At 38.1% G+C, this 21,264-nt stretch overlaps 1 protein-coding gene across 3 annotated transcripts in view; it reads right to left on the bottom strand.

Moving 5' to 3' along the window:
- Positions 1–21,264, bottom strand: part of LOC124862289 (voltage-dependent T-type calcium channel subunit alpha-1H-like) — a 221,452-nt gene that overhangs the window by 128,048 nt on the left and 72,140 nt on the right. For all 3 annotated transcript variants that reach the window (XM_047356113.1, XM_047356111.1, XM_047356112.1), the window contains exon 3: positions 87–198. In XM_047356113.1, the coding sequence (XP_047212069.1) occupies positions 87–198 (112 nt within the window). The remainder of the gene's footprint in view (positions 1–86; positions 199–21,264) is intronic.

Raw genomic sequence — 21,264 nt, 5'->3', positions numbered from 1 at the left:
CAAGCAAATTATTACACTCAGAAAAACCGCATTTGGAACCTAACAGAATGTTCTTGTAAGCCTATTTAACTGGGTATGACACTCACCTGTAGGATGCGGCACCACTCTGACAGGCAGGTAACGTCCTCACAAGGTTGAAACATCCCCAGAGTCACACAGTTTAACAGGATCACCAGCATGGACACATGCTCGAACCACGTGCGAAGGGGAAGTTAAGGTCAAAACAACATACATGTCTTTCTGAATTATCAACAACAGGAAAGCAGAACTTGTACACAAGTTGCAGTTATTCCATAAGCAACTATGTAACACTGTTGATGTCATCAGATCGACACAATAAAGGACGACAATAACAGAACTTGAGAGCAAATTATACAGTGACTCGTGTAACTGATATGATGTGATTATGCAAAAGGACAAGTAAACAATCACTCTATCAGTCCACTGGAAACAGATACCAACAGGAAGTCTTGCATGGGTCTAATGCACTAAATAGGCTCAACAATGGCAATTTGCTGCTAATATAATTATAGCGCTTTTTGTCAAAATCATGAAAATAACATGTTGAAGGGTTGATGTCTGCTGCAGATTGTGTTGCAGCATTTTACCAATGCTGATCAATGGCAGGTGCAAAAACAACAGGGAAAATGCTGAAAAGATGCTCACATTATGGTGTCGCCAGGCACAATGTAATCTCTATTTGTGTCAATAAGGCAGACTTTTGGTCTAGTTAAAGATTTGCATTATAAAATCCCGGTGTTTTGTCAAAGGGAAGAAGATTAATTTGAAGGGTCCAAATGTCAGGTGTCGCCTCTCTGACCTGACTTAAAAGCACTTCAGAGTAATCTGTTTTGGAGTACGTTCTACTTGTTTAATCTTTCCTTTATCCTTTTTGGGTAAGCAGATAAATTATTTCAGCAATAAGGTACAAAGGGTGCTGGCAACTACTTTGTTTATTTGTTATTTTTTGTTTTGTTTTTGCCTCTGTCATAGAGCACCACAGTGTAAGGGTGGAAATCTCAATAGTTCAGCCTTTACTGATGCCTCATTGCATTACGCAAATTAGACACTAAGGAGTACACTTGCCTTGATGCTGTTTGTGTATATCAACATGGACAGTGACGTAACTCTACTTCTTCTGATAAAAAGTGTCAGTCCCTTTCAAAATCCCTTCAATCGATTCTACTTTGCATCAGAACTGGACCAAAAGTTGGGTAATGTGCTGTGTAACAACTGAGAAACCAAACATGAACATCTCTGATTACTTTACTTACAGTTTCTGAGATTACATACCTGTTCACAACCAACGCTGGTAGCATAGACAGCATGAATGCAATATGACAACAAGAAAACTCATAATATATGCAAAACCGAGAGAATGTTGTACTTCTTCTGAGGCGAATCTAATATTAGATGTATTGTAAAGCGCAGGCCATTTACCATTTGTCATTACAACAGGGGTGTGGGGGCTGGGTTGAGGGTTACAGTACAAAAACAGGATGAATGAGAGACAGAGAGTAAAATGGATAGCTTAATAAACTAAAATGAGGGAAAATGAGGAGAAGAGCATGATGAGAAAATGGCCTACCAGGAAAAAAAGCCACTAATACTGCTGTTTTTCTACTTTAGTTTGGCTTTTGCCACAAATGTACATCCCATACACATGCTCTCAGTCATATTTTTTCCTCTCCCACTTACACATAATCTTGGTGAGTGTGTGCACGGAGCTGAAATCTTGATGTATTCCCAAGGTGCTGTCCTAATTGGAATGCGAGTTTAAGAGAAAACGTAATGGTAAACCTTACACCATGATTTAGGTACTTTATGTAAACTATATGATGTATATAGGGATTGGTACGAGATTCATACAGTAGGGTAAAAATATAATGATTTACACAATAACATTGTAATAAAAATGTGTAATATGATTTAACTGCTTTTATTCAATAACAGAAAAGACATAATTATCCCTGCTCATACAAAAATATCATACATTACTAATTACAGTTAGAATATTCTTAACTAGAACCTTTACATATTATTATTTTTATATATATATATATATACAGATCTAAGCAACAATCGAAATAAAACAATCAATAAATGGCATAGTAGTTTTCAAGTGCCACGCTGCTCTTTACAGAGTAACAATGGGAGAACTACGAGCTGAATATATCAAATTAAGCTGCTGTCCCAATGATTCATATCTTGTTATGTATGGTGGTGTTTTGAAAAACGTGAGTTTAAAATGAGGTATTGAAAGCAAATTTCTGGAAGAAATGATTGTCTTTGAAGTACATGGATCAGTGGTGTAGAAACTTGCTACATAATGGCTGGACATCAGGGCTGCAAAATATTAGAAAAACATGAAATTGCATTATGATTACCGACTATTGAGATGAGAATATTGCATTCAATGAACCAATATCTTTACTGACTAATTTCTTTCTTTTCTATTTCAGTCTCCATAACTGTTGCTCATCTTTCGGATCACAGTCACTAAGATTTACACTATACTGCCAAAACTGCTGGGTCCCTTGTATTTACACAAACATGAACTATTTTGATATCCCATTCCTAAAATGAATCCGTTAAGATTATGATTTTAGCCCACCCTTCGCAACTATTACAGCTTCAAATCTTCTGGGAAGCCTTTCCGTGAAGTTTAGAAGTGTGTTTATAGCGATACTTTAAGGAAAGCATTCGTGAGTTTAGGCAGCACTGATCTAGGATGAGAAGGCGTGGCTTGAAGTCTCAAAATTAATTAATCCCAAAGTCGTTCTGTCAAGTTGAGGTCAAGGCTTTGCACAGGCTTTATCTTTGAATGTCTTTAAATACTCAGTCACCCATTTCCTTGTGGACCTTGATATATGCACTTGTGTGAAGTCATATTAGAAGAGGAAGGGACCATTCCCAAAACTTTCCTACAAAGTTGGGTGCATACAGTTGTGCAAGTATTTCTTTGTACATGGAATTATTAAGAGTTTCTTTCACCGCAAGTAAAGAAACCAGCCTAACTCCTGAGAAACAGCCCCATACCATACCATACCTCTGCAAAAAAACTTTACGCTTGACACAGTACAGTTAGAGATATCTTGCTTTCCCGGCAACTGCCAAACCCAAATTAGTCCTTTGGAAAGCAGATGGGGAGGCAAGATATGTCACTCCTGAAAACATGTCTCTACTACACCATAGTCAATTTCTTTGCATTGCACTTGGTGATTTAGGGCTTGAAAGCACCTGCTTGACCATGGAAACCCATTTCATTAATCTTTCTGCACACTGTACTTCAGCTAATCTGAAGGCAACGTGAAGTTTCAAAGGCTGTAGCTACTGACTATGCAGTAAGTTGGTGACCACTATATAACCTAGCCCTATTGACAGCCAACTCAGCCAATTTGTGGCTGAGTTGCTGTAATCCCAAAACTATCCATGTTAAAATACCACTAACAGGTCACTGTGTAGTGGTCAGATTATTATTGGCTGAATTAATCATATGGTAAAAGAAGCTTTGAGTTTAACTTTCAGTTTCAACCATCCAACATTCCTCAGGGAATGACCTGTCCACACAGCGAAGCATGAGATCAAGCACATGTTGGGTCGGTGCTGTGGTATCTCAGTTGCTGTTGAGTTAATCCTGTAAGAGTGGTGCACATGTAGGGCTTACATCATGTTTTATTATCCAATAGTATCATGACTTGCAATGCAATTAATTAGTTCCGGTGTCTGAATTAATTAAAGGTAATTGTACATGTGTATGTACATGTGGATAAGCAAGCAGATGCAGAAACCTACATTGAGTAAAAATGTATTTAATATTAATGTTGATCCAAATTTCACCATGTGAAGAACTTAAAGAGAGAGCTTTCATTAGAGTTGAGAACTGAGTATGTTTCAGAGTATGGGCATATTTGCTGAAAATTAGACATCAATTATTTATGTTCCAGTTAGTTTCAGGACATCTTTGGCCAGGAACCTTGAAAATATTAAAACCAGCCAGCTGCATTCATTCTATATGTAAAAAAAAAAATACTAAAAAGTGTTTGCTAGGACTCATCAAACACATAATTTGTATTCAGCTCCCATTTGAAATTCTGAAAGAGGACATTCTGAGTCCTGGCTTCCACTACTCATCTCTGCTTAATTAGTCAAACCTGCCATTTACCTGACATGTTCAGCCAAAATGCCACATATACTTATTCTCGTTATGAAGGATTGTTTCTATACGCTAAAAGGAAGACTGAAAATTTGAATCCCCTGATTCATTTAGATTAATTGAGGTTAAATAAATAAGACAGGTTTTATTTCTTAAAAATTACAGATGTGTGTACCTATGACTGCAACATCCATTGATACAAAAAATGCACATCTCTCACACTTACATGGTGATTAATGAAAATGTCACTTTGAGGTGATGCTGTGATAGTTAAACCAACTAGACAGTTAAAATTAGGAACATTTTTCTCTACTGGGTCCTTGGTCAATAGAAACAATGCTTCTCCAAGAGTATGAGAGAACGCAAATCCCTCAGCTTATTTAAAAAACAAAATGTGAGCAAAAGAAATCTGTTCCTTTCTTCAATAAGTGATGTATACGTGGGAAATAAAACATGGTAAATGGCCTGCACTTGGACAGTGCTTTGTCAAGTCTGAGGACCCCAAAGTGCTTTACACTACAATCATTTTTTCACATAACATGGGGAAATGGGGCTGTTAAGGATCAATTTCAAAAAGACAATATTTAATTTTATCCTTTAACACTGTGGAGGTTCCCTATTAGGTTTTGTGTTCTATATGGTCTGAATATACAACACACTCCACAGTTACTGATACCCCAGGCAAAGATGTGTAAAACGCCAGTCAGTCAATGAGTCATTTTCTACCGCTTATTCCATAGTGGGTCGTGGGGGAGTTGGTGCCCCAGCAGTCTATGGGCGGGAGGCGGGGTACACCCTGGACAGGTCACCAGTCCATCGCAGGGCAACACACAAACAACCATGCACACACTCATTCATACACCTAAGGGCAATTTAGAGTGACCAATTAACCTAACAGGCATGTCTTTGGACTGTGGGAGGAAACCAGAGTTTAAACTGAGCTTTCATGGCAGAGACATCATTTCATCTAGAAAGAAATTTTATTTTCATTTGAGTATATTTATTCAGAGTGAAAATAAACTACATTAGGATATAAATGCTTTAACAAAAACACCACTGGTGCATTTGTTAGTCAATCTAACAATTCTAATAAAGCAAATGCAACTGAAGCATTTTTTCACATAATGTATAACAAGTACTGTATGTGTTACTTTAAGTTGAGGGTATCCAAAAGATTTTGAAAATTATACACACCTCCAAGGCTGCAACTACATTAGGTGATTTGTGTAACAGAAGGATAGCACAACTTCTGTACTGCCGTTATAGCGGATCTCAGAGTTTTTGAGCTGTGTGAAAAACGAATGAGTAGTTGGTGTCTTACATGCTAAAGATTAGCAGTGAAAGCAGTCTAGATTTGGTAAAAGAGAGAGAGGTTCTCATGCAGTAATCAAGCTGATTATTACTTAGGCCTGATTAAGCACAAAGTTAAAAAGTTTAAAAAGCTGAAACCTCAAAATTTTGCAGAACTTCAATATGTGGCTGTGTCTGATGCATACTTCAATGCAAAAAATATGGACACACAATACTAGAAATTACAACAAACAGGATATAAACAAAATTCACAGCTTGAGGAAACATTTCTGTAAGCTTTGTTACTATACATTTCACTGGGACCAAATAAAGACATGGGATGACCTAATCAGTCAAAGAAGCGAATAGGGAGATGGGATGAGCAAGCATTAGCTTGTCACTTCAGCGAACTACTCCATATGCAGACATCATCAGCAAAAGCAGGGTGTGAGTGTTTTACAGATTATGCAGATGTATGTATGGAATCAGATATTCATCTAGAAAACAAAATAAGCTGCACCTTTCTGCACTTTTTCAATATGACCTCCCATAACATGATAGTAATAGATAGAAACTACCCAGAGGAAAAAAAAATAAGAGAGCTGTTGAGGAAACGGCAAATAACAGACTGCAGCATCCTGAACATCATCAATAAGTGATAAAAAACAACTACAATACTTTGCCACTTTTTGTATTCTGTATTTATTGCATTCTTAAATTCTGAGATTCCTGGGGTGTAAAGGTGTTTGTGTTGTAGCCTTTAGATATGCTTCATAGTTTGTTTTTTTTCTTCCCTAGATCCTTGTATATGCAATCTGTTTATTGTTCAGCTCCTCTCAGCCTCTCTCACCACACAGCTGACATGCAATCTGCAAATGAACTCACCAGCATTCCATTAATCACTCCTCATTTAAGCTCTTAGTTTGCTGTCCTCCTCCATGGTTTGGTTCACAGTGTGCTGTAAGTTTTAAACTTTCTTACTATTATTAAATTGCTCCAACACAATGAGACAGCCTCTCTTCTGGCTGTATTTTAGTCCTCTCACCTCATACAACACAAATCCTGACATTAACTGATTTTTAGGATCACAGGTGAAACACCTTTATTTACACAAAAAAAAATAAATACCTCTTGAAGCTCATCAACAGAATGCCAAGAGTGTGTGGAGCAGTAATCAAAGCAAAAGGTGGCTACTTTGAAGAACCTAGAATATAAGACATATTTTCAGTTGTTTCACACATTTTTGTTCAGTATATAATTCCACATGTGTTAATTCATAGTTTTGATGCCTTCATTGTGAAGCTACAATATTCATAGTCATGAAAATAAAGAAAACTCTTTGAATGAGAAGGTGTATCCAAACCTTTGGTCGTACTGTATATACACTGCTCAAAAAAAAAAAGGGAACACTCAAATAACACATCCTAGATCTGAAGGAATGAAATATTCTCATTGAATACTTTGTTCTGTACAAAGTTGAATGTGCTGATAACAAAATCACACAAAATCATCAATGGAAATCAAATTTATTAACCAATGGAGGCCTGGATTTGGAGTCACACATAAAATTAAAGTGGAAAAACACACTACAGGCTGATCCAACTTTGATGTAATGTCCTTAAAACAAGTCAAAATGAGGCTCAGTATTGTGTGTGACCTCCATGTGTCTGTATGACCTCCCTACAACGCCTGGACATGCTCCTGATGAGACGGCGGATGGTCTCCTGAGGGATCTCCTCCCAGACCTGGACTAAAGCATCCACCAACTCCTGGACAGTCTGTGGTGCAACGTGACGTTGGTGGATGGAACGAGACATGATGTTCCAGATGGGCTCAATTGGATTCAGGTCCGGGGAATAATGGGCGGGCCAGTCCATAGCTTCAATGTCTTCATCTTGCAGGAACTGCTGACGTCAGGCCCTCATACCATCCTCATGGAGTTGGTTTCTAACAGTTTGTGCAGACACATGCACATTTGTGGCCTGCTGGAGGTCATTTTGCAGGGCTCTAGCAGTGCTCCTCCTGTTCCTCCTTGCATAAAGGCAGAGGTAGCGGTCCTGCTGCTGGGTTGTTGCCCTCCTACGGCCTCCTCCACGTCTCCTGGTGTTCTGGCCTGTCTCCTGGTAGCGCCTCCAGGCTCTGGACACTACGCTGACAGACACAGCAAACCTTCTTGCCACAGCTCGCATTGATGTACCATCCTGGATGAGCTGCACTACCTGAGCCACTTGTGTGGGTTGTAGAGTCCGTCTCATGCTACCACGAATGTGAAAGCACCACCAACATTCAAAAGTGACCAAAACATCAGCCAGAAAACATAGGTACTGAGAAGTGGTCTGTGGTCCCCACCTGCAGAACCACTCCTTCATTGAGCGTCTTGCTAATCGCCAAAGATTTCCCCCTGTTGTCTATTCCATTTGGACAACAACATGTGAAATTGATTGTCAATCAGTGTTGCTTCCTAAGTGGACAGTTTGATTTCACAAAAGTTTGATTTACTTGGAGTTATATTGTGTTGTTTAAGTGTTCCCTTTATTTTTTTTAGCAGTGTATGTTTGTAAGCTATCGAAATAAACAAGAATCAAAATCTAAAAAAAACCTCTTCTTCAGTTTTGCAATGCAGTGTTGAAACCTGAATTGTGCTTTAACTAACCACATACCACTCTCCAACACAACATTTGTGGTGTAAGTTACCATTTGGAAGCTAAATTAATGTTTAAATGTTTAGAGACAAGGATTCACTTACACACAGATAACCCTTTGACTACTCAAAAATAATCCATCCAAAACAACTTAAAAGGAAGGGAAATACACCTCTGTTCAAAGGTGAAACTAAAACAGCGCCAATAAATTTATATAATCTACTTTTATATGCAATAATACAAAAAAGATAAATCTGCGATCCCATTTAGAAAAGGCTTCTTGTATCCCATCTGTATACATGCCTCAAACACGCACCAGCAAGTACCGAGTCAAGTAACATAAGGTCGACCTCTCTTTCAGATGAAAGATGCAGTAATCTGTAGCAGCATTAAAAGAGAGATTTGAATATTCAGAAAAGCTGTCTTCATCTATTCTGCCCCCCTGTGTCTTCTTGTGCTCTGCTTTCTCTAATTCCTCTTTAATCTCTAGTCAACACCTCATGAGCTCCCTTCTGTCTTCAGTTCCCTGCAAACACACATCCATGCACAGAAACACAAAAGTATAATGTGAGAATCTTCAAAGGAAAGCCAGGCTGTCGCTGGAGAGTAAACTCAGTGTACATCCTGACTTGCAGTAAAATAGAAAGAAACTTTTCTGGTTTCTACTATATTTTTGCCTGATGTTACCATAAGCAAGTTTAAATATAGGCTAAAGCAAATGACTCCTGATTGGTTGTAATGGTCAGTTTGTGTCTGTCCCTAAATTGAGTGGACCAAATTAGAGCTGTGTTGTGTTACTCTAAATGAAACTACATGGCATGAATTGCCTATCCTCATCAATCCTGCTTCCAGTGACCGTCCAATAGTTCAGTATTGCTTAAAACGTGCTCCACGAATAAAGTCCTTCAGTACACCACTAAGTCTTTTTGACTTTATCTTCAGTGTGGACGCAGCTACATACAGATGAGTAAGTGATGTCTAACCAAGGGTTATAGAAGTTTAAAACCATTACATGTTATTACATGTTTTAGTGTGGGTTTAAAACAGAAAAAAATGTCAGTCATTTTCTACCTCTTCTTCCATAGTGGGTTGAGGGAAAGCTGGTGCCTATCTCCAGCATTAAAAACCTGCTTTTAAAATACAGTATAAAAACAAAGTACAGTATATGACTGTGATCTATTACAACAGTTATGTCACATGAAGAGTAATAAAAACAGATCTCAATATTAACTCTGTAAAGTAGATCCACCTTTATTGCACAACATGCTTGAAGCTAACTGTTTATCTTGACAATTTGTGAGATAAGGAACCATGGTGAAATAAGATGGGAGGATGTGTGATGAAATTAACAATTACTCCCATCTGGAAGACCTATTATTTAATGCAACCACCTTGTGAATCCAGTCCAGAAATACAGCAAATAGAACATTGATTAAAAGCTTTATGAATAAAAATACTGAACATTAAAAGAAATCTGCTCAAGAGTTGTGTACATCCAAAATAACACTTTCTTCAGTTGAACTAAAAAAATATATTTTTGTCAGGGCAAGTTGTGGGAGTTGTGTTGAAAATGTGACCAGCAGTACCCAAATCGTTGCCTGGCGCTGCGTCAGTGTGATTATTTCACACTGTAAAACAAATATGAATGACTCAACATGTGTGGTAGAATTATTTAACAATGCAATCCTTCTAAGGTACACAAGACAAAAATATCACAATGCAGGATGGTCCATCCTTAGGAGCCTGTTAAATGTCTACCATCTTCTGTCATGGTAACGTCTCACACCAGCAGCAACTGTGATAGCACTCACACAAATTCGCAAATACAATATTCACACAAAGTCAGATTAATAGTATGTGATATGCCCAGAATTTACTTCAGTTTTTAGACAGACATTCAAACACTATTTAGAATGGGAATTTCAGTGTTTATAATTGTAAATCGTTAAGGTAAATCTCATGTCAATGTCCTATTACTCCAGGGTTCCACAAAGTAGAGCAATTTACATAATTGACACTTGAATAAAATAAATTATATATTTTTTATTGACTTGTATTATATTTGGACCCAAATACTTGTCAACAACAAAATGAATTAAATAAATAATGATAAAAAAGGGGTCAAACAGTAACAGTAACATGTTTCCAACGTTTTTAGTCCTGTGTTATTCTCCTCCATTACACCTTCCACAAGCTAACTGTTGTGGTTTAAAAAAAATCCAGTACTACTACAATGGGACATCATATCAACCTTGAACCCTGAAAATCATTGCTAAGTGTAAAATTATGTGGCAAAGGATACAAACTAAACATTTGGAAGAAAGAATGTTGTGAACTTTTAAATCCTCTATGAAAGGAAGCACCCAGCATGAATACACAGGTGAGATCACTGAGCTCGCACAATGTGAAGTCTTTTCTGCGATGCACACAGTGTCAGGCCTACTTCTGCTGAGCTGTCAAATTGGTTGTGTAGCATACATGGGCAGAGCGTGCTGCAGAGAGCACAGAAGGGTAGAAGAAATTTGCAGTAAACAATGAAGATGCAATAATGCTCCCTAGACAAAAGAGATGCCTGGTTGCTTCTCCGTCATAGCGCTGATTCATGCTGATGGCCACTCACCTTGAGTTAGTTTAATTAACTCTGCATTTTCAGCTGCTTTGAGCGTTTTTTTTTTTTTTTGCTGTTATTATTTCATGTTTCTTTTCTTCTCTGGACTCTAATTTCCTCAGACTCTCCTTCATCTGGCCTCATTTTACCACAGTTTACACAAATAAAAGAGAAACTACAGTTAAATCTTAGCTCAGAGGCAGAACTTCTCCTTGTCTGCTTCACGGCTTAGTGTTTCTGTTCTGCAACAAGACTCCAATTTAAGAAGTCCCATCTGGTCACAGCTCTTAAACGTTCCTTTGCAACAGCATAACGCATGCTTTTAACATTTTGTTCCTTTGCAACCTGCTCACAGCATCATATTGTTACAGATTTAAGCAAAAGGCACTCAGATAAATTGGTGCAACGGTTTGGAGCTTGTTTGCATTTCTCTGTTGTCCATAAAACAATAGGACATAATGCCATGAGAGCCAGTGGGGTGCTGGATTTCTGGCTGTGCAATTGGTCACATCAAGTGGTCACAGTTTATAGACCCACACAGCTCTCATCTAAAGCTCATAGGTTGTTGCGCTCAGTTGTTAAATGATATTTTTCATTTCTAAACGGATACATTTCAGACTGCAACTTTGCCTCATTCTTCTGAATAAATTGGGGGGATGAGAGGTATTAGGTGTCTAGGGATCGGATCAGGGACCAGTCACAGAACTTAACTCTGCCATAAAGACAGATAGCCCAGAAAAGGCAAATTTATGCATCCACGCACAGAGACAAAGGGATCTGGAAAATGAAACCAGCTTTGTAGCAAAAGGAAATACCTGTTTTTGAAAGGTTTGGTGGTTATTGGCTCTCAGGTTATCACGTTGAAAAAAACGTAAAAAAACGTTTTTAAGGGAGACAGAATACATGAAACAATGACCAATTGTGTTACAAAACTATGTTGTAATTTTTACATATAATATGTCATAGGTGGCAAGACATGTAAAGTAATAACGTGCTACAAGTGAGTTATTCGAAAATCAATGTCAGTGTCAGGGAGGGTGTTTTGGTACCCTACCCACAAGTTTCTTTTATACATGAAAACTACAATAGCCTTAGATACACATCATTTCCCAAGTATTTAGGGCTTGACTGTGATTTAAAAAAAATTTTTCAGAAACTATCATTGTATTTTTCCTATCTGAAAACGTCCTAATACATGAGTCCATAATTCTGAAGGTGTCTACCTATTCAGAAATAGAGCTAGAATTTTTTAGCAACTCTGGCAGCCATGTATGTGTCTTTTAATACCCTCTAATCCTCATAAATTAAACCCTTCAGAAAAAAAAAAATCCCATATTAATTCAGACAGCTAATAGATGAGTTATATAGAATTCATACATATATACAGTACTGTGCAACAGTTTTAGGTTGTTGTGAAAAGATGCTGTAAACAAAGAATGCTTTCGAAAATGGAAGTGTTAATCATTTATTTTGATCAATCAAGAAAATGCAGTGAATGAACAAAAGATAAATCTAAATCAAATCAATATGTGGTGTGACCACCCTTTGCCTTCAAAACAGCATCGGTTCTTCTAGGTACACTTGCACACAGATTTTGAAGGAACTCGGATGGAAGGTCTTTTCAAACATCTTGGAGAACCAACCACAGATCTTCTGTGGATGTAGGCTTTCTCACATCCTTCTGCCTCTTCATGTAATCCCAGACACACTCCATGATGTTGAGATCAGTGCTCTGTGGGGGCCATACCATCACTTCCAGTAAGTCTTGTTCTTCTTTACACTGAAGATAGTGACTTTGGCTGTATGTTTGGGGTTCGCTCACTTAGCATTTTGTAAATTGATAAAAATAAATATAATTATTTATATTTCTGAAAGCACTTTTTTTACAACATTTTTTCACATCTGCCTAAGACTGTTGCACAGTACCGTATATAAATCTATATATGTTTTTTAAATGGAATTTGAGATTAAAATACATTTTATTACCAACCGTTACTCTAAATAGCTAAGCCTAATGTGTGTTCCTATCCATGAGTGCCAACTAGTTTTATACAAACCTCATCCTTCACCTGTGTGTCTATGGCAAACACATGTAATTTCTCTAATGCACCTTATATTTTTCATTTAATTTTCTAATATGACATAAATTCTTGCTGATGTCAAAGGAAATTTAATCTCATTACAGAGTGGGACTATTAACCTCATACCACTTCTGAAAACAAGGTTCTCAAGTCTGAAGGAACTCTTTATTTTCCACATATCTCACAACACCTTTGACATGTTCCTCTCCCATCCCACTTGCCTTGACCATCACATTCAATCTTATTTTCCTGCTCATCCCCCCCACCACTATCGACCTTCTATTTCTTAACCTTTTACCTCCCATTTTCTTACAGCTACACCTCCTTCTCTTCCACATTGTGAGCATCTGTTATAGGCCCTTTCATAGAACCTACACCACATTAACACCCACCACCACTACCTGCAAAAAAGTAGACTAAAAGCAATATCATCATGTATAATGTCCATAGCCCAACACTCCTTTACTCATGTCATTTAGCTGATCAACAGTAGGTCACAACTTGCAAGCATGTGTGATGTTCAGTCAGCTCAAGTACATAAAACAATTTATTTTTTGTCTGGTCTCACACATAAAACAGTATGAGTTGCAGTATATGCTTTTTAGTGTCTAGTCTGTTATTCTCAACAAGTCACATCTACATAATTGCTTTGTCCCAGTTAGGGTTATAAAACTTGCATGAGAATGGATCAAGGGAACTTTTGCTACATTTCAATGGCTGACAGACAAAATATGACTCTGTTGTAAACAACTTATTTAAAGACAGAAAGCAACATTTTAAGAAGATGCAAATGAGCACAAAAAACGCAAATGGTGAAGTTGTGACATGGTTAAATAGTACAATTTCTCAGATTAAATTAAAAACTTGATAAAATCTATAAATAATTTGCATACTGAAAAATCATGTTAGCCTCTATATAATAAATTAAAAATAGAAATATTTTTTGATTATTAGCAGTTTAAAAAACACACCTGTTTGTAAGGAGTTACAGCAAGCAACTTGGTTACATAATGTACAACACCACCTCATTTCCCATCTGAACTGAGATCTGAAATGAAGTGGCGTATTCAAATCAGTTCAATAGAATTCAATTCAATTCAAAAATAATTTATTCATCCCAAAGGGAAATTAAAAGCTTTTATACGGGTTTCGTCAAAGAGCTGTTGTAGATGATGCTGATGGCTGTGGACAGGAATGATCTCCTGTAGCAGTCCGTGTATGTACATATATATGTGTGTGTGTGTAGTCAATTTAATCCAGGCATATACACATTAACAGAATCAAGTTGAAATCTTAATTAGAGGCTGATGTACTCTGCTTGACTTTTCAGATTGCGAAGTCACAATACCCAACAAGTCAGTCATTTGTAATGCAGGTTTAACAGAAATTAATCTGCAAGAGAGACAAACCAAACCTTCTCTGCCAATTACTAATTTGTATGTGCTTAGATTGGAGGTCTCACACGTCACTTTTACACACAATTGAGCCTCTCTATACCTCTGAGACACTGGTGAGCAAATCTCAGAGGAACTTATTTCTACTTCAACCAGCGTGCAGCTTTGAAGAGCTCTGTAGGATTCAGAGCTTCTCCAACTGCTGGCATCGCATGACTGACCGTCACAAGCTGTTGGCCCTCTTTTTTTTTTCACCACTCCATTCCCTGTTAATGAGCACTCTCTTCCCTCTTCTATCTTTTTGCTTTTCTATCGTTAATCTCCAAGCTCTGCTGTGAATTTTTGCCCAAAGTCCAAAACCTATCTGTCCTGACATTTATCTACCCCAACTCTCTTATTCTCTTCACATCTTATTTGCCTATGTCTGTCAATGTGGCAGTGGAGCGCTTCCAATCCAGATTCAAAGTCGTCTTTTAAATGAGATGATTTTTCATTTATTATACCATCTGCCACAGTGAATATAGGCAACACAACTATTACCTCCACCCCGCACTGCAATTGCTGCTTTTTACCAGTAGGATGACAACTTCTAGAGCCGTGGAGTGTCTCGTGTTTGCTGTGTGAGCATGTTTTGAGCTGGTGTGAACTCCAGATTGGCTCATCTTAGTTGAGTCCCTGAAGAGAGCCCGATTCAGAAAAAGAAACTCATAAATCAGCCTGTCCCTAAACTCGCTCCTTTATTCTTCCATCTCCCTGCTCTGTCTTTTATCTCTCCATCCTCGAATCCCATCGTTCCTCCTCCATCAGAGCCTCTGAGAGGAGGCTGAAGCATCAGTGACGCAGATACATCAGGATTCCTGCTCTCTTCCTGTTCTCTAGTTACTTTGTCTGTCTCAAGAAAATATCAGACTTTTTAATTTTCTGTGATCATGACTCTTTGATGCAAAGTTGCTCTGAAGTATTTTCACTTTTAAATCAACCAGAACTAGTTGATTACAGCATCAGGAAAACACTACATCGTTTTGAAGGTCTTTTGCAACAAAAGAGAAGACACTTTGTTTTTGAGGCGTGTTGTGCACAAGACAAACTGTACTGAATATTTTAATTACAAGGTGAGATTCCAAATACTGAGCCAACTCTTACATCACATATATCAACACTCGGTATGTTTCCAAGTATACTAAAGAAGAAAAATGGAGACAGCAAAGGCAGGGGGAAAAAAAATCCCTAAATAGAATAGTTGCATCTGATGTGGCCTGGCCATAAACCTGCACTGCATCACAGACTCATACACAACACAGAGTTTAAAAACATGTCCTGAAACAGTAAAATCATCCACCCTGAGGTACTGCAATACTTACGTGTGTATACACAGAGCCATATGTGTTCAAAACTATCTACAACAATTAATTTATCTTGACTTAATGTTATGTGAAACCCAGAAGCAGAACGTATGCATTCTGTAATTTCGCTGTTCCCTATTTTCTGTTTCCCACAATGAACACGAACAACATGGCCAACAACAGCTGAATATCTATGAGACACTCACACATAGAAATGTAAAAGTGCAAGTATTTGAAATAAGGAGGGTCACATTGCACTGACAACATTGGGGAAAGGAAGGTCACAAGACCTTTTTCTACTTGTTCTACTGGTCGGCTACACTGTGGTGGTAAAACGTTTTACCAGTTGGGAATATAGTCCTGGTTTTGAAACCCCACTGGGGAGTTGCCACATTAAGTTTGCATGTGCTCCCCATGTATGCGTGGGCTTTTCTTGGGCTTCATCTTGCAGGTCTTGGTGTTGTCTTCTGTGTTGCCCCCAAATAAGGACTGCCAACCCACATGGTCATCTGTCAGTGTTTACATCAGCTGTTTAAGCATGCTAGGTCTAGTGGTCTAGTGATTCTGTGTTTGTGTCTCATCCCAGACAAAGCCACTGACCAAGTTATTACTGCCTTTACCTTTGTGTACTGTTTGTTTTACCTGGGTCAGAGCTTCTATTTTCACCTGTACCTTTTTTTTTTGTTTCCTTCCTTTCCTCTAACCTCAGGTGCAATAGAGGGCAGTCATACTAAGGTGGTTCTGCTGGAGGTTTCTTCCTGTTGGAATAACTGTAGAATTTTCACTGGAGCCACTTGCTTGCTCAAACCCTCTTAGATAGATAACTCTTCAACTGGCATTAAAAATCAACCGAATGTGAATGTAGTGTATTATGAAGGCAATTTAGACTAAATTGGACTCTGTACAATTGAATAAAGATTTTACCTGTTTTTCTTTTAAACTACCTTGAGATGGCATTTTTTAAATTTGTGCTATAAAACAAATAAATACAATATAAAGTGTTGATCAGAGGTTTACATACACTCATCCTGAAAATGGTTTCATTCATTTTGGGTTTTTAATAAGGGGTTTTAACTTTGTTGGGTGAATTGATGATAAAGCACATAAATGTAATGAAGTTTCAAAACAAGAGTGTACAGCTTCAAATTTATTATGGATTGTTTCCTAATTAATTGGTTAAAATGTGTTCTTGGGATCATTGTCCTGTTGGAACCATTTTATACAAGTTTCAACCATTTAACTTAAGAATTGTGCTGAACTTTAACCTCTTAAGCCCGAGGGTCCCATTACAAGGGGACTTGGCCTCTTTAGCTTGTAGCTAACTCTGAGACACACACTTGTCATATGTCCAGATCTTCATCTGAGAGTCCTCTACAAAAGTATCTACTTCATTCCTATATCCACTGACCACAGCTCAAACGCCATGCAAAAAAGCACACAGCCAAAATGCAACTTATGACCAAGAACTGTTTTGCAGTGTGGCATGATTCAAAGTAAACTGTTTTTCATTTTCTTTATTCACCCTTTTTCATTATAGAAAATAAAGTCAATAAAGAATGCTGAAAAAATAAAAAATAAATTATATATTTTTTTTGGAAAAACTGTAGTTTTATGACCAAATATATATATATATATATATATATATATATTGGCAACCCACATTATGAATTCCAAGAATAAATTCAGAATTTCAATAATTGTGCCAAACTGTGCCAAAGTGTGCCAAAATGGCACAGTAGGAGTCCGCCTGGATTTCTTTCAGTCTAAACATGTATAACTTTTCAATTGCTTGTTGTGTTGACACCAGGCTGGCTACAGATGTCACTCAGATGTTGTAGTGACAATTTATTGTGTTTATTTCCTTCTTTACAGCAAGAGTAATAGTTTTTGTATGTAAACATCTGTTTGTTTGTTTTAGGCGGAAATTATTTTTTGGGGAATTTAAAACTCCTTTACTCAGATCCAGAATAATTTACTCTCAAAGTTTCACATCCACATCATCCTCCAGGACCTTTCTGTTAGTTGATACCAAGCTTAACAGTTTAGGGATTGTACAAGTTGAGAAATGCCTTGTAAAGTATGAGTATGCATTTTTGAGACCCTGGGGCTTAAGAGATTAAGAATTTAAAGATGTTCCTTCTTATACACCACCTCCTTTGTGCAATGCATCAACACCACTCGCAACAAAACACCCCAACAGCATGAGGTTGCCACCAACATGTGTGACAGTTGATGTAATGTTTCTAAGTTGAAAAAGCCTCAACTGACTTTTCCAAACATCTCGTCACTGAGGCCAAATAGTCTCAATTTTGGGGTTCCTGGTCTGACCAGTTTTTCTCCTGAAATAATTAGGTTTTTGGGGTTTTCAGTTTATTTTCTTTTGGCCAGGATAGCTTAGTCCATGACAAGACAATTGGCTTGACTGTGGGTCAAGGGGCAACCTGGTGAGGCTTTTAAACCAAATATTAGTTGGGATGTACAGGTCCTTCTCAAAATATTAGCATATTGTGATAAAGTTCATTATTTTCCATAATGTCATGATGAAAATTTAACATTCATATATTTTAGATTCATTGCACACTAACAGAAATATTTCAGGTCTTTTATTGTCTTAATACGGATGATTTTGGCATACAGCTCATGAAAACCCAAAATTCCTATCTCACAAAATTAGCATATCATTAAAAGGGTCTCTAAACGAGCTATGAACCTAATCATATGAATCAACGAGTTAACTCTAAACACCTGCAAAAGATTCCTGAGGCCTTTAAAACTCCCAGCCTGGTTCATCACTCAAAACCCCAATCATGGGTAAGACTGCCGACCTGACTGCTGTCCAGAAGGCCACTATTGACACCCTCAAGCAAGAGGGTAAGACACAGAAAGACATTTCTGAACGAATAGGCTGTTCCCAGAGTGCTGTATCAAGGCACCTCAGTGGGAAGTCTGTGGGAAGGAAAAAGTGTGGCAGAAAACGCTGCACAACGAGAAGAGGTGACCGGACCCTGAGGAAGATTGTGGAGAAGGGCAGATTCCAGACCTTGGGGGACCTGCGGAAGCAGTGGACTGATTCTGGAGTAGAAACATCCAGAGCCACCGTGCACAAGCGTGTGCAGGAAATGGGCTACAGGTGCCGCATTCCCCAGGTCAAGCCACTTTTGAACCAGAAACAGCGGCAGAAGCGCCTGACCTGGGCTACAGAGAAGCAGCACTGGACTGTTGCACAGTGGTCCAAAGTACTTTTTTCGGATGAAAGCAAATTCTGCATGTCATTTGGAAATCAAGGTGCCAGAGTCTGGAGGAAGACTGGGGAGAAGGAAATGCCAAAATGCCAGAAGTCCAGTGTCAAGTACCCACAGTCAGTGATGGTCTGGGGTGCCGTGTCAGCTGCTGGTGTTGGTCCACTGTGTTTTATCAAGGGCAGGGTCAATGCAGCTAGATATAAGGAGATTTTGGAGCACTTCATGCTTCCATCTGCTGAAAAGCTTTATGGAGATGAAGATTTTATTTTTCAGCACAAACTGACACCTGCTCACAGTGCCAAAACCACTGGTAAAGGGTTTACTGACCATGGTATCACTGTGCTCAATTGGCCTGCCAACTCTCCTGACCTGAACCCCATAGAGAATCTGTGGGATATTGTGAAGAGAACGTTGAGAGACTCAAGACCCAACACTCTGGATGAGCTGAAGGCCGCTATCGAAGCATCCTAGGCCTCCATAAGACCTCAGCAGTGCCACAGGCTGATTGCCTCCATGCCACGCCGCATTGAAGCAGTCATTTCTGCAAAAAGATTCCCGACCAAGTATTGAGTGCATAACTGTACATGATTATTTGAAGGTTGACGTTTTTTGTATTAAAAACGCTTTTCTTTTTTTGGTCGGATGAAATATGCTAATTTTGTGAGGTAGGAATTTTGGGTTTTCATGAGCTGTATGCCAAAATCATCCGTATTAAGACAATAAAAGACCTGAAATATTTCAGTTAGTGTGCAATGAATCTAAAATATATGAATGTTAAATTTTCATCATGACATTATGGAAAATAATGAACTTTATCACAATATGCTAATATTTTGAGAAGGACCTGTATTTGCAGATTAAACCAGATATTTATATACACTGTATAAAAAGACAAATTTTTTCCTTTTTTGTTGACATTTAATCAGAATTATTAGAAGCATTTCCTGTTTTAAGTCAAATAGGTTTACCAGTAGTATTTTTAGTTGTTCAAGGCCTTAGACTTGGATTCGTTGTTGTGGATATCCTTTTAGAAGTGTTTTACAATATTTTGCTCTCATTCTTATAAATTCCACCAGACCTACTATGACTGTGTCTGGTTTATTGACCACCTTGCTGTTACTCATCTTTATAGCTGTTCTGACAAATTTTCTATAGGAACAAAATATTGATATTTTGTCCCTAACCCACATTGTAACTAAGTACGTGCTTGTAGCCATTGTCCATTAAGATACACCTTTGCCTAATATTTAACTTCCTGCTCATGCCTTGAGTTGAGTTATTTTGAGCAGTGCACCAGTCTCTCCACGTTTGAGCAGATGAACATGGCACCTTCAGGCCAATTATACCTAAGGATAAATCAGACCTTAGAAACTCCAGTTTGCGTTGCTGCAATGAAATTTCAGCAAATTGGACTAGCCTGTTACATCGGTTTTTCAGTTTCAATTTTTCACTGACTCCAAATTAGGCCCTCTGTAGATTGATGACTTTAATATTCATCAAATTATGAATAGTGACATCCTTTAGTACCTAACACTTTACCCATTTTATATCAGCATGGATAAGCTCTTTTCACCAGGTTCTTAGAGCTGTTTGTGACATCACTTCATCTTGAAAGGCAAACCTGAGAAGTGGTTCTTAACAAATTAAGGCTATTGTATATCTTCCGAATGACTGGGGCTTGGGCAGTATGCCATAACAAGACATGAATAGCAGGAAGTGGTCAGAGACAAGTTTAAATCATTTTAATCATGTGTCCTAGTAAGTGTATTCCTATTATTAAGGTGTTTATAGCCTGTAACAGGGCTCCTCTAAACCTGTGTAAATCATATTCTTCTTCTATCGTTATGGTCACGGCAGCCGTGTCTAACTGTCAGACATAAACACTCGGTGATCGCTGCGATTACGAGGGCCACTTTCATCCTACATGCTACTGTCTTTCAGTCTCTCTGACACAGTTTCTACAGGATTTTGGTTGCTTAGTAACCAGCCGCAGTCCGAGGATTCCACTGTCCACAGAGAGAAAGGGAGAGAGAAGAGTTAAGGACAGGAAGGTGGAGTGTTTTGTGTCCTTTGTCTTTATTTTAGCCACTTTGTTATGATTGTTCTTTGACTGCTTTCCCTTCAGTTTCTGAAATCTAATTCCCATCCTTTCCTCCATTCCTCCTCTTCAGAGCCCTCCTATCTCTATCTCCTTCTCATTTTCCAAACCAGTCTCACGCTCTAAATTGTCTAGGGAAAGGCAGGATAAAAAATAAGATCAACTCCCTCTCATTTCCCTTCTCCTTTTGCCTTTTTCAACATTTCCTGCCTCTGCATGGCAGCTTCACCACAAACACAAATAAGATAATGCCAGTATAATCCAGTACATATGTTTTAATTTCTTCACATATAGTACTATGCTTAAATGGATTATCCTATTAATTTTAAAACGTTAAACACTCCGATTATCAACATAATCATATCAACACAATTTAGATAAAATCTTTCCCCAAACCAAAGTGAATGAAA

Source organism: Girardinichthys multiradiatus, chromosome X (genome assembly GCF_021462225.1).
Source record: "Girardinichthys multiradiatus isolate DD_20200921_A chromosome X, DD_fGirMul_XY1, whole genome shotgun sequence".
Lineage (NCBI taxonomy): Eukaryota > Metazoa > Chordata > Actinopteri > Cyprinodontiformes > Goodeidae > Girardinichthys > Girardinichthys multiradiatus.
The sequence above is the reverse complement of the archived record's forward strand: the minus strand, read 5'-3'. Positions and strand labels throughout refer to the sequence as shown.